Here is a 13107-nt window from a genome sequence, read left to right as displayed (position 1 = left end):
TGTAACAGGATTAGGGAGCCCGCAGGAGGGGCGCGGGCTGCTAATGGATGGGCTGCGAGTGAGCTCAGCCCCTGGCTGTGGTTCAAGGAGGCCAAGGCGATGCCGGGAGAAAGGTGATGCTGGGAGAAAGGCATCCCAGCACCCCGTGTGCCCCTGGGGAAGGGGAGCCCAGCCCACCCCCTGCCTCCGCACCCACACGCACTCCCGCCGCGGGTGTTTTTTATTCAATCCGAGTTGCCATGTGAACGGACCCAAAATACAAAAAGAAAAAAAGAGACCGAAACAAACCCGAGTATTTAAAAAAAATAAATTGATGAGAAACAGGGCAGAGGTGGGACTGAGGCTCCTCCTGGGCCTCCCCTCCACAGGGCCTCGCTCTGTAGCCAGGCACTGAGGGGAAAGGGCTCAGGCAGTGAGTCTGGGCATCCTCCTGCCCCACTCCAGTGCCTCCCCTCACCTGGCAGCAGGGGTAGGAGGAACGGTGGCCAGGCAGGTTCGGAGCCAGCCAGAGCCCAAGAGCCAGGCCCCTCCTGCGGGCCGGCCCACCCGGTCCTCACGCTGATCTGGGAACCAGCCTGGAGCCAGCGGGGACAGCACTAATCCGAGCCAGACGCGGAATCCTCTGAGCTTTGGGCCGGGCTGGCACCTCTCTCATCCTCTGAATCCTGTGGGAAGAAACAGGAAGTCAGGACAGTAGAAGCAGAGCAACTCATGTCCACCAGCTCCCACACCTATAGCAAAGACCAAACTCAGTCCTCAGCTACAAGACTGGATGCACATACTACCGAGAGGAACACATGCCTGTAGGGATGAGGTAAATGAGACCCAGTGAAGCCCACCGCCAAACAGCCTTACTACCTCCTTCTTGCTCTCTGCAGAGGAGCTCTCATCACTGGAGACAAATTCCTTGCTCTTGAAGCTCTCGCTCATATTCTTGGCAGAGGACTTGGTGGAGGATGAAGACTTGGAGGCAGCACCCTTCTTCTCCACTTTCCCCTTCATCTGTTTCTCCTGCTTCTTCTTCTTCTTTTTAGACCTCTCCCTATGTATGTGTTGGGAGGGTGGAAGAGACAGAAGTATTACCTTGCTGACAGTGCACTGGTCCCATCTCACAACCCCCCAGCCTTGGAGAGGCCCAGCTACCACAACAGCTGAGGACAGACAGATTCCAAAACAGTGAAGCCACATCCCACGTGGCTCTTGTCTGCTTATCACACTCACATCTTGGAGCTCTCTGACTTGTTGCCCACGCTGTACTCTTTCATGGCCTTCTCATAATCTCTTTTGGCATCTTCTGCCTTGCGATCCCATTCCTGCAGCAAAAGCAGGTTAGTGGTGCTTTGTTCTCACACCATCCACCATCATGAGCCTCTGCATCACCAGATTCCTATCTCCACCCATGTCCCTGACCACCTGGAGACCATGCTCACACAACAGCTCACCAGCTCAGAGATGACAGCTCCCCACTGCCAACCTCCCTTCCTGACCTGTTAATAGAGCAGCAGGATCCAAGCAAGAGCATCCCAGGCCTCCTGACAACCACGCTCCCTTCCTAAATCTGGTTTAGCAATCCTCACTGGCAGAGCAACCCACCTCTTTCTTCTCCTTAGACATGGCTTTCCAGAGTTCCCCAGCCTTCTTGGACAGGTCTGTGATGCTGATACCAGGATGGTCTGACTTGATCTTCTCTCGGTTGGCATTCAGCCAAAGCATGTAAGCCGACATGGGTCTCTTGGGCGCGTTGGGGTCTTTGCCTTTCTTGCTCTAGAAAGCAGGGAGTGGAAAGAACCAAGACTTGAAATACCCCACACACTAAAGACTTAGGGTTACCCCAAGATGATGCCTCCTGCATCCTACCAGTAATCCAGCTACTTAATCAGGGAGATGGGTTGTCAGCTCACACACACAAAAAAAGTGAAAGCACCCATAGAATAGGTGGAGAGGACATGGAGGACCTGTGGGGGGCATGTCCTCCAACAATCAGAAGGTACTGCCAGGCTCAGACACCACTATATCCTTTGCAAGAGTTTCAATCTAGACTTATCTGCAGGATGAAGAAAAGCCTGCAGGAAGCAGAAGAGCCAGGCTTGGACAACCCAAACTGGACAAAGCACAGTGAGGTGGTAGGATCGAATCAGACCACAGCAGAAGGCTAACGGGAAGCAGCTCAGCTGATGTGCTGTGACCTGGATCTCCTGCGGTATTGCTCCAAACAAGGGAGCAGCAATCCATGTTCCAAGGGCAGTGAGTCCTGATCTCCACAACTCTACCAGCAGCAACTTCTCACCTCCACCTGCTTCTTGCGGGGCTTGCGGTCTTTGACAATCTTGGCCTTCTTGGCTGGCTTCTTCTCACCTCGGTCACTGTCACCGTCCCCACTGGAGGAGCTGGCCGAGGCATTGCTGTCAAACCTGTGTGAAATGACCTGGTTTCAGGGAAAGCTCAAGATCTCAATTTCAGCAAGATGAAGCAGGAAGTGAGAGAGTTGTAGCAGTGACAAGCACATAGCAAGACTTGCCCCTGAACTCTCCCATCCTCCAGCAACCTGCAGTTTGGAGACTTCCTGAGCTGAAGCCGCTCTGTTCGCACTTAACAGCCCTCAGGGGACTCTCCTTCCACGAACATGGCTGATCATTTTGAGTTCCCGTAAACTTTAGGCATTTGCAACGCCTCACTGCTGAACTGCACCAAGATCCACCCCTCCTCTTGTGCTGAACCTGACTCCCATCAGCACACATGATGCCCCTGAGCACTTGTTCAGACTGCAGTTCTCATCAAGAGAACTCGAGAGACAGACCAGAAGTGCCCCCACTTACAAGGCCATTCACAGTGATATTGTCTGCATCAGACGCACTCCTCAACATTCTCACAGCCCCATCCCACCCCACACAGCACCCACAAATGGCATCTTCCAAAAGCTGCCCATAGTTAGACTCTTGTCCCAGCCCCTACTCACTCTTCAGCCACATCATCATCCTCTTCTCCAGGGTTGAATGACTCATCTGGAAGGACAGAGTGTGAGGTGAAGATGGACAGCCAAGGAACGCAGCAGGATTCAACCAGAGAAGGAAGCAGCCTGAGCATACCAGGCAGCCCCTCAGGCAGTGGGGGCTCAGATGCAGCCTCAGCACGAACCTGTCTCCTCTCCAGACCCATCGCTGCTATCATTGGCGTTCTCCTCCCGGATCTTGCCCTCCTCCTTCATCCTCTCCAGGTAGGCATCGTGCTGGTCCTCATCAGAGTCGGCATATTCATCATAGCTCTGCTTCATACCCTGCAGGAGAGACAGAGTGAGAGCTGCTCTCCATGCTCCCCACATCTGCATACAGTCCATTCTCTAGAAACTACGTGCATGCATGGCCAGGCTGGGAAACACAGTGTCCCATCTGTCTCCCTGTCTCCTCATCAGGGATGCAGAGAGAGGGGCAGTAAAGGTTCCCCAAAGATGTTACTTGAGTTAAGTGGGGGCCCCTCTTGCAAATCATGCTGCAGTTACTGGGTTTAGTCAGAGACCAACACAGCCATGCAGAGGAAACCTGCACCAGGAGGAGGAAGAAGAGAAAGAGGAAGGGGTATCGCACGGACCTTTTTCCTCTACAAGGGTAAGGAAAGAAAAGAAAGGTGAAAAAAAAAAAATAAAAGGAAAAAAAGCAGCAAAATTTTGGAGAGAAGAAAAAAGGTCCCAGTCATCTCCCCACCCCAGCCTGCAGGCCAGTAATTCCAGCAGGGCACAGAGAACCAGCCCCGTGCAGCAGGTACCTCCTTGAGGCCTCGGTTCTTGATGTTCAGCTTCTTGGCATTAACGAAATCAAAGAGTTTCCCATACTCCTCCCTGCAGGAGAGACGGGGTGGTCAGGGACAGGTGGGATCCAGCTCGCTGGCACCCACAGTGCACTCAACACAGTGAGCAGAACAATCACCGTGTTACATCAGTAAGGATCCAGTGTGACCAACATGGAGGACACAGGGGCAACGGGGCTGCATGGCAGGACAGAGTATAGCCCAGTGTTACAATAAGAGCTCACTCTGTGCCCACCTCTCTATGCTGCTGAAGGTGTACTGTGTGCCCTGCTTGGTCTCGATCTCAAAGTCGAAGGAGCGGGTGGTGGTGGTCCCACGGGCAAAGTTGACGAAGGAGATCTCATCAAAGCGGATGTGCACTGGCGGCTTGTGAACATAGATGAAACCACGCTCCAGTGGGTAGAGAAGTCCTGAGCTGGCCTTGTAGGAGCAGGTGATGCACTGGGCTCCAGAGTGTCTGTGAGGGCAAACACTGCCATGTTACACCAGTGGGGAGCAAACAGCCCTCCCTCTGCAAATCCCCAGTGAGACAGCAGCTTAAATAAGTCCACCAATTGCTCCCGCTTGCATGGGGTAAAATTCTTGCAAAACCCCTTCACCCTGACAACAGAAAAAGAGATGTTGGTCCTGCTGTCTGAGTCAGGAGGGGATCTCAAGCAGCTGACCACAAAAACAAGAAAAATCTCCTGTCCTAGGGACAACAAAGCCCTCTTTACCTCTCTCCCTACCTCCATGCGCACCCTTAGTGTAGGAAGGTCCCATATTCCCTCACCCAGCCAGAAGCAACAGCATGCCTCACCCCTGGAAGTTGCCAGGCACAGTGATCTTGCGGTTCACCAGTGCCTTCATAACTCGGCTGACCATCTCATAGAGGGAGCCTGACATGTTCTTGGTGAGCCGCCCCTCGAAGCGTTTCTCCACCTCTTCCCTGTGTAGCAGAAATAGAGGATAACGACAAGAACAAGGACCAAGGAGATTCATTACCTGCAGTAGCTCTCCCCACAACCCCCAGGTCCAGGGAGGGGGTCAAGGAAGTTGCCTGGAGAGAACAACTCACTCATTCATGTTGAGCGTTAGTGAGATGTCTTCATCCTTGGAGAAAAGCAGGATAAGGAAGTGGTAGCGGGTCTGGCCCTGCTTTATCGGGGGATCCAGGCTAATCTGAAAAGGAAGAGGAGGTGAGGACCCCAAATCCCTCAAAACAATTTCTTGAGAAAGGGAGGACCACTCAACCCCTCCTCACCACAAAGAACATCTGCCGTTGGTCCTTGTGTGGGAGCAGGAAGAGGCGCAGCACGGTAGTATAGGGGATTTTGTAGTCAAAGGTTTTGCCATGGAGGTGCAGGAAGGTGGGGTAGATGCGGATGTCATATCGCCCACGAGGCGTCAAACACTGCAGCTCCCGGAAGATGCAGATGGCATCACCAGTTGCCTGGATCACGTCCGCCTTGGAGAGGACATTCTGAGCAAAGGCCTACAAGGAGAGGGAGTTGTGGTCAGTCACTAGGTGAGGGCACCCAACTACTGTGCCTCACTGTGCCTCACTCACCTCCACAGGGTCAACACCATCCTCCTGGGTAGGGGGTACGTAGAAGCGAACTTCCATGAGTGAGACCTCAGCGTCATCATTCTGGTGGAACTCCAGTGTCACTTCGTTCTTGCCCGTCGTGCACTGAGACACATTGCTGAGGGGGATCTCGAACACCGGCTGCTCCCCGATGTCAAAGGAGAGAAGCTGCCCTACAGGAGGCGGAGAGGGATAAGAACCTAAGGTCCACCCTGCTGCACAGACCCAAGGTGAGTTCCATCTTAGATCTAAGCTCCAGCAGCATCATCACTCTTTTCTCAAAACCCAGAAATGCCTCCCCTCCCCTCCCTTCCCATATTCTCCACACAAATCTCTAGGCTTTCTCCTCTCAGCTACAGTTCCAGAGAATTATATTGATCAAAAACAAAAAGGCTGTTTATTCCGCTCTTCCTCCTCTCTCAGACCTGGGAGGAGCATCCACCAGCTCTTCTGGCTCCCTGAGGAATTGGAAGGCTCTATTAGATGCTCATAGCTCCCATGCAGACTTCTCTTTCATGTTAAGCATTTTCTGTCTACCCCCCTGAACATGCTGTATTGCCTGCAAGTATCTGCTGCTTTCCTAGGATGACCAACATCCATGTTTTACCCAAAACCACCACTAAAAATGGGTTTCCCAATGGAGCATCTAAAGCTGTCAACAGCTGGGTGCTGGTGGGATAACGACACTGACCCAGCCATCAGATTCCCACCCAGCCCCACCACCTTGGCCTACACACAGCACAGATTCCCTTGCCCAAGCAGCAGCACCACTGTCCTGTTCCTATCTTACCACAACTCACCTCCGAACCTCACTGTGCCCCAGTTCCAACCCTTCACACACAGGTCCTTCTCAGCCAGCTCCAGACGATAGTGTGCCTTGAAGAAATCTGAGAGCTTATCAAACTCCTGTGATGAGGTGGGAAGGAACAGAAAAACAGAGAATGCTCATCAGAAACTGCCATATACACATCAGCATGGCCCAGAGCCCGTAATTGGGACATTGCCCGCAGTACGTGATGAGAAAAACAAACATCAACTGCTGTTAAAGGCAAGGAGATCAGCTTCGTGAGATCTGCAGATCCTGCAGGCAGCATGGCTTGATACAGGGCAAGCAAAGAGACTGTAGCACAAGCTAGCTGAAAAAAGGATGGTCAACATGGCTCAGGCAACAGTCAGAGACAGCACAGACTCACCGATTCCCGGAAACCATCGTATTTGTAGACATGGCCGTTCTTGGTGAGAAGCTTGAGGCCGTGACCGAGTGCCACACGCCGCCACACACCCTCTGCCAACTCTGAGGCCTGGATGTTGTCCACCTTCCCCGTCTTGCTGTTCTTGAAGATGACACCCTGGCGGCTTAGCCGCAGCCGGCCATCGTTCTGAGGGGAGGTGGGTGTGAGGTACAGGCATCTCACCCCACGCACATGGAGGGGAGCAGCCCAAGGGGGAGGAACTTCCACACAGCACAGACAGCTGCTAAGCTCTCCCAGGGGACACGAAGTGAACTCCCCAACCACCCAACAGTTTCTGTTCTCTATGCACTCCTTACCACCCTCCTTTGGGATTCAGGCAGCCAGGTTGCCAGCAGCCTCGGTACCAGAGCTCCATCGGGCATTTAGGAACAATCTCCCAAATACCACAGGGTGACCCAGAAATCCTCAACATCACTGCAGCATGACACTGCCCACCCCCAAGCACCGGAACAGGCTGATTTACAGCACCCAGCTGCCCAGCAGTAGCTACTGCATAAAAGGGTGAACGCTTGCAGCTGGCATTCCTTCCCCTGGACACATTCCCAACCACAACCTCGCTAGCTCCGCAACAGGCTGCTACTAAAAGCCCCTGTTGATGCTCCAAAATGCTTCAGCTCTGGAAACAAGGCGCCTCAGCTCCCATTTCCAGTTGAGCTCAGCAAAACACGCTCTGCCAGGACGAGGCAGTGGAAGAGCTGCAGAGATGGGGGGGCATACTGCACCCCTGTGCATACAGCTGAGACCAGGCCTCAGAGCCACACAGCACCATGTGCCTCCAGCCCATGAGATGGGGTGAGCACTTCTGGCATCAGGCAGCACCCCAGATAGCTGCCCCCAGCACTGAGCTGCCCCTGGAGCCTCTCACCATGGATCCCTTCACCTCCTGGTAGATCTCGTTGAACTCCAGTGTGTCAGCCATGACGAAGGGGGCCGGGCTCGTAAGCAGGCAGGAGGAGGCCGGAGTTCAGCTCCCCGCCGAGGCCGGCATGCCCTGCTGCCACCGAGCAGCGAGGTGCTGGGGGGGGGGAGGAGGGGGAACGAGAGTGAGCACGGGGAGGTGAACCCCCGCGTTGTGATCCCTGAGGAACGTGATCCCACAGGAACACGTCCCCCCATCACGCCTCTCCCGGGGCTCCCCGGGGTCGCCGCTTCCCGGGGTGCCACGTCCCGGGGGGAAGGGGTACAAGGAGGCCCTGGCAGCCCCCCACAGCCCCCACCACCCCTCTCCCTAGGCCCCACGCCCCCATCCGTCATCCCCACGCTTCCACCAGCCACCTCCAATCCCCACATCACCCCCCCCAAAATCAGCCCCCCAAAACCACCCTTCCTCTGTCCCCTCCCCAGCCCCCCAAATTCGCTCCCGCCCCCCCCCCCCCGCACCGCCACCGCTTTTCCCGCCTGCGCAACACGAACCTCGCGCGAAGCCGCCTCCCCCCCCCCAACCGCCTCCCGCGCCGCCGCCGGAACCCGCCCCCACTTCCGCCATAGAGAAGCGCCGCCGCCCGGCCTCTCTGGGAGCCATCGCGGGGGGAGGGGGGACCCGGCCGCATCGGCACGGGCCTCACGATGGAGCGCCGTGGAGGACCGAAGCTAAAGGAGAGCGGCGCCTTCCTCGGCATAGGGGCAGCGGAGTGGAAGGGGGGCAGGCTAGAGCGGCCGCTCCCCGAAGCGGCGGTCTCTCTCACCTGGCACCACAGAGAGGCGGGAGGCCTCCAGCCGGGAAGTGGGGGGGCTGCTCCCCATTGGCCGACGCCGGGTGATCCCCATGACGTCACCGCGGCGGGGGGTTAGGGCGGCTCTGCCCAGCACATGGCGCCCCGACGTGGGGTACGCCCCAAAAAAGGCACTCCGAAGTGGGGCACATCCCAAAATGGGACACCCCTCGTAAAGGGGAAGCCCTCAAAAAGGGGCACACCGATACGGGACACCTCCAAACACTGTGAGGTGGCAAACACGGGGTCCGCAAGCACAGAGGACGCCCAGAATGGGAGCACCCCGAGTGTGGGGCACCCCTAAAAACGAGAATCACACATACTGCGCCCCCAGCGCGGCCCGCTTCCGAAATGGAAGCACCCCAAGTGCCGAGGGCCCAAAGCACCCCCCAGGGCACCCCAGAGAGGGGCTACCCCATGTAGGATCGCCGCTCGGGGGCCCTCCTCGAGGTCGCCTCTCGCACCCCTCCCCCCACCCACGTCTTCCTCCCGTCCCTCCCCCTTCCAGCCATGCCCCCTCCCCCCATCTCCCCCTGCACCCCCTCCCCCTCCCTCCGTCCTGTGCCCACCCCTCTGCCTCTGCACCACCCCGCCCGCATCCCTGCCCACATCCCCGCATCCCTGCCTCTATCTGCCCGCATCTCTGCCCATCGCCTGTATCCCTGCCCTGCTCCCTGCCTCTATCCCTTCCCACTGCCTGTATCCCTGCCTGTATCCTTGCAGAGCCCCTGCTCGTGCCCCCGTCCGGCTGCCCATGCCCCCCCCGCGCCCCCAGCCCCGCTGCCTGGCCGATTTCTTCTCCTACGAGACCACCAAGTCGGTGGTGGTGAAGAGCTGGGTGGTGGGCGTCGTCAACCGGGTCGTGCAGCTCCTCATCCTCTCCTACTTCATCGGGTGAGAGACCCCCCAACGGGACCCCACTCCTCTGCTGGTGTTCCCCACCCCTCGGCAGACCATGCTCCCAATGTACATCGTATTCCCGATGCCATGGTGACAAGCTGGGGACCGGGAGGATGACACCAAGAGGGGACACTGGGTGGGTGCATGATGTGGGGTCAGGAGGGTGTCATGGGAATGGCAGCTGCCTGCTGGTGTGGGGGTGGGAACCGGGCTGCAAGAAGTGATGACAGCTATGGGCAGAGGGGGACAGGTGGCAGCAAGTGGCTGGCAGCGTGTCTGTTATGGGAACATCGAGTTGACACAAGGGGCCGGCGATGGGAGGATGGTTGTTGGCATGAGTGATGGAGAGGAGAGGTAGGGATGGGTGCTGAGGAGCATACTGAACCCCAGGGGGTGACACAGACGGGTGGCAAGTGGCTGTCAGAGGACTGGTGGCAGGAGGACTGGCTGCAGGTGGCAGGGAGCCGGCCGGCTGTCCCCACAGCTGATCCCTCCACTCCCCAGCTGGGTGTTCCTGCATGAGAAGGCCTACCAGGTGCGGGACACTGTCATCGAGTCCTCGGTGGTGACCAAAGTGAAGGGCATCGGGAAGTATGGCAACCGCGTCCTGGACACAGCTGACTACATCACCCCCCCACAGGCAAGAGACAGTGGGAACCCACCCCGAGCCCTTCTAGACTCATCTCAACCCCAATAATCCCCAAGTAGCACGGGATTGGGGGTGCGGGTGTGGTGGTGACATAGTGTCCCCGTCACCGCAGGGTACCTCGGTGTTCGTGGTGGTCACCAAGCAGATCCTGACGGAGAATCAGGAGCAGGGAATCTGCCCGGAGGTATGGGGACACAGGGGGTGGCATGGGGAGCACCGGTGTGCCCTGACCCACAGACCCCCCTCTCTGCAGAGTGAAGCCACATACCGGTGTGCATCCAACCATGACTGTCAGGGAAAGGGCCGCACTACAGGCAGTGGTGAGTTTTGAAGGGGGATGGGGGTCCCAAAAACCATGGAGTTTGAGCCCACCCGCATTGTGGCCACAGGGGTGCTGACGGGACGCTGCGTCCCCTACAACGTGACCCTGCGTACCTGTGAGATCCGGGGCTGGTGCCCACCCGAGGTGGACACCGTCGATGTGTGAGTGTACAGCAGCAGTAGGGGGGAAAAACACTGTGCCCCCTGCCCCATTCAGGACCACCACCTCTCTCCCCACAGCCCCGTGATGCTGGAGGCTGAAAACTTCACCCTCTTCATCAAAAACAGCGTCCGCTTCCCACTGTTTGGCTTTGAGAAGTGAGTGGCACTGCGGGGACACAGGGTGGATTCTCACTGCTGGAGGCTCACAGCCGTGTGCCCCCCCAGGGCCAACCTGCCCCCTCAGGTCAGTGCAGGAGAGCTGCAGCGCTGCCGCTTCCATCCCGAGCAGCAGCCGCTGTGCCCCATCCTGCGGCTGGGCGACGTGGCACGCTTCGCTGGGCAGGACTTCGCCTCGCTGGCTGCCACCGTGAGCTGGGGACACAAAGGATGTGGAATGCGGGGCATGAGAACAAGGGGATGCGGGACACAGGGACAGGGGATGTGAGGACAGCAGGGTAGGGGATGTAGTGACTTGAGTTTTAGGGCCAGGGAGACCTGGGATGTGGTGTTCATGAATGTGGGAATGGGGGACATGGGGACATTGAGATGTGGGAACACAGGGGCTTGAGATGTGAGGACGTGGCAATGTGGGACATGGGGATGCAGGGATGTAGGACATGGGAAAACGGTATTGCAAGGACACGGGGATGTGGGACATGTATGGAGGGACATGGGGCCATGTGACACGGGGTGCATTGCCCTCACGGCCGGCTGGGCAGGGCGGGGTGCTGGGCATCAAGATCGGCTGGGTGTGCGACCTGGACCGCGCCTGGGAGCTGTGCCTGCCCCGCTACTCCTTCACCCGCCTGGACAGTGTCACCCGGCACAGCCCCGGATCCCCTGGCTACAACTTCAGGTAGGGCCACGTGTCGCTGCCTGCCGTGGGGACAGCTGCAGAGCATGGGGTGCCAGGTGCCCATGTCCCATGCAGGCACGCACGGTACTATCGTGGGCACAACGGCACCGAGCTGCGCACCCTCACCAAGGCCTTCGGCATCCGCTTTGACGTGTTGGTGTATGGCAACGTACGTATGGGCATGGCATCCCAGGAACCTATGGATGCCATAGGTGAAGGCCATGCTGACTCAGCCCTCTGCCTTTCCACAGGCTGGGAAATTCGGCATTGTGCCCACCCTCATCAACACAGTAGCTGCCTTCACCTCCATCGGCGTGGTGAGTTGAGGCAGTCCTCAGCCCTGGGGCAAGCAGGTAACCCACAGCCATAGGGCTGAGGGCCATGGTGATGTCCAAAAGCGGTGGGAAGGAGAATGGAGGGAAATCCCACCGCCACAAAGCAGGGTGATGGGAAAGGTGATGGCAGCCTAATTCCTGGAGATCTGTGGGGTGTCAGGGGGCACTTCCCCATTACTGCTGCCCCCTAGGGCACGGTGCTGTGCGATATCATCCTGCTCAACTTCCTGAAGGGCGCCGAGCACTACAAGGCCCGCAAGTTTGAGGAGGTCAGTTGGCTGCTGGGTACCCCATGGAGGGGCAATCCCAGAGCCCCTAAGCACTCTGGGTGCCATGGTTGTGGGACAGGGAGTGATCCTATGTCCATCCCCCTATCCCACAGGTGCCAGAGGCCAGTGTGCCCCCAGCCCCTGCCAGCCCCACAGGCTGTGTGCCAGGAGCCCTGGGGGACCAGAGCCGAGAGAAGCAGTCCACTGACTCGGGCACCTTCTCCCTGGGCCTCTAGCTCCGGGTGCCATGGGGCAGCCCCTGTCTGCATTTGGCCCCATGATCTCTCCTCTCCAGAGCCCCCCAGCCCTACTCCTTACCCACTGTCACTTGGACAGGGCAGGGAGGGTGTATGGGGGGTGAGTGTAACATGTTCCCGTGCTTCTATAAGGCCACAGCATGCAAAGCCCCCAGCCCCAAGGTGAGGAGCAGGGATGGGACAGTGAGGGGACAGAGCCCCAAGCTGCTGAGGTTGGCATGGGGGTGGGTGAGGACCAGGGGGTGGCTGAGGGGACACCAGGAATGGGTGGCAGTGGGGATGGGCACCAGGGGCCTAGGGGTGACAGAAGGGTCAAGGGCTGGGGGTGAGGATCAGGAGTGATGGTGGGGATGCAGGGACGTGAGGGACATAGGGTGGCACAAGGAGCTGGGAGCCATGGAGGCAGCACAGGAGTGGCAGAGAGGAGCAGTACCTTCAGGTTCACCTCAGAACCAGCCGAGGGGATGCAGAGAACCTTCACCCCAATAAAGCCTTGCTGTGCAGCCCCATGCCTGTGCCCTCTGTGTGTGGGGTTAATGGGTGGGGGACTCTGAGGGGTGCAGGAGCCATGAGGTGACCTTGGATGGGGGAAGCAGTCTCTACCACCACAAGATCCCACTGCAGTCCCCAACATCTTCCCTTTGCCTCCAAACATATGCTGGAACCATGTGTCCCCTATCACTGTGCACTGCCCCAGCTCCACTGCAGTCCCTAACTGCCATGGGGTGGCCCCCTAACTGAGGGGGTGGGAGAACCAGGGACAGTTTGGCCACTTGCCCAAGGTCACTTCCTCCCTCTGCAGTTATGGGGCCCATGGCTGCCATTGGCCCCAGATGCCACCATCCACTGGGGCAGCCCTGTGCCTCTGTTTCTCTGTCTTGCCATGCCCTGAGCCCACAGGGAGATGTCCCTAACATGCACCAGATGTTGCTGTACCTGGGAATGCAGACCCTCCATGCCCCCTAACTTGGGCACGAGACAGCAGCACCCTTGCTGCAATGGCAAATTGGTACTCTGGGCTGTTG

The 13107-nt window shown here is 57.9% G+C and overlaps 2 protein-coding genes across 6 annotated transcripts; one reads left to right on the top strand and one right to left on the bottom strand.

Moving 5' to 3' along the window:
- Positions 1-288: 288 nt before the first annotated feature.
- On the bottom strand, positions 289-8390 carry SSRP1 (structure specific recognition protein 1). Of its 3 annotated transcripts, none has more exons than XM_031593292.2 (17): positions 8307-8390; positions 7487-7636; positions 6562-6747; positions 6169-6274; positions 5351-5541; positions 5045-5275; positions 4859-4962; positions 4601-4729; positions 4037-4258; positions 3760-3832; positions 3136-3274; positions 2957-3002; positions 2288-2411; positions 1594-1764; positions 1222-1313; positions 859-1042; positions 289-665 (listed from the first exon to the last, which is right to left on the bottom strand). In XM_031593292.2, exons 2-17 carry the CDS (start codon positions 7538-7540, stop codon positions 597-599), a joined length of 2121 nt encoding a protein of 706 aa, XP_031449152.1. In that variant the 5' UTR covers positions 7541-7636; positions 8307-8390; the 3' UTR covers positions 289-596. The 3 variants fall into 3 exon arrangements, with proteins under 3 accessions (XP_031449152.1, XP_031449150.1, XP_031449151.1); XM_031593290.2 differs by lacking the exon at positions 8307-8390 and adding an exon at positions 8035-8135; XM_031593291.2 differs by lacking the exon at positions 8307-8390 and adding an exon at positions 8002-8029.
- A 697-nt stretch (positions 8391-9087) lies between these two features.
- P2RX3 (purinergic receptor P2X 3) lies at positions 9088-12294 on the top strand. Of its 3 annotated transcripts, XM_031593282.2 has the most exons (12): positions 9088-9227; positions 9738-9873; positions 9995-10066; positions 10136-10202; positions 10272-10365; positions 10444-10521; positions 10591-10732; positions 11085-11221; positions 11297-11390; positions 11473-11538; positions 11748-11825; positions 11939-12294. In XM_031593282.2, exons 1-12 carry the CDS (start codon positions 9088-9090, stop codon positions 12059-12061), a joined length of 1227 nt encoding a protein of 408 aa, XP_031449142.1. In that variant the 3' UTR covers positions 12062-12294. The 3 variants fall into 3 exon arrangements, with proteins under 3 accessions (XP_031449142.1, XP_089996853.1, XP_089996854.1); XM_090140727.1 differs by lacking the exon at positions 9088-9227 and adding an exon at positions 9295-9369 and having other exon boundaries at positions 9995-10202; XM_090140728.1 differs by lacking the exons at positions 9088-9227; positions 11748-11825; positions 11939-12294 and adding an exon at positions 9295-9369 and having other exon boundaries at positions 9995-10202; positions 11473-11633.
- Positions 12295-13107: the final 813 nt, after the last annotated feature.

Source organism: Phasianus colchicus, chromosome 5 (genome assembly GCF_987193195.1).
Source record: "Phasianus colchicus chromosome 5, bPhaCol1.hap1.1, whole genome shotgun sequence".
Taxonomy (NCBI): domain Eukaryota; kingdom Metazoa; phylum Chordata; class Aves; order Galliformes; family Phasianidae; genus Phasianus; species Phasianus colchicus.
Note: the sequence above shows the minus strand (reverse complement) of the source record. Positions and strands in the feature narration are given on the sequence as shown.

Excerpts from the sequence above, each read along its gene's own strand:
- SSRP1 (XM_031593292.2), bottom strand. The coding sequence starts at position 7,540 with ATGGCTGACACACTGGAGTTCAACGAGATCTACCAGGAGGTGAAGGGA. Across the intron at positions 6,275-6,561 it reads ACGATGGTTTCCGGGAATCG|GAGTTTGATAAGCTCTCAGA; the intron begins GTGAGTCTGTGC and ends ACCTCATCACAG. Across the intron at positions 1,314-1,593 it reads TGTCTAAGGAGAAGAAAGAG|GAATGGGATCGCAAGGCAGA; the intron begins GTGGGTTGCTCT and ends CTTTTGCTGCAG.
- P2RX3 (XM_031593282.2), top strand. The coding sequence starts at position 9,088 with ATGCCCCCCCCGCGCCCCCAGCCCCGCTGCCTGGCCGATTTCTTCTCC. Across the intron at positions 10,733-11,084 it reads TCGCCTCGCTGGCTGCCACC|GGCGGGGTGCTGGGCATCAA; the intron begins GTGAGCTGGGGA and ends CCGGCTGGGCAG. Across the intron at positions 11,539-11,747 it reads CCTTCACCTCCATCGGCGTG|GGCACGGTGCTGTGCGATAT; the intron begins GTGAGTTGAGGC and ends GCTGCCCCCTAG.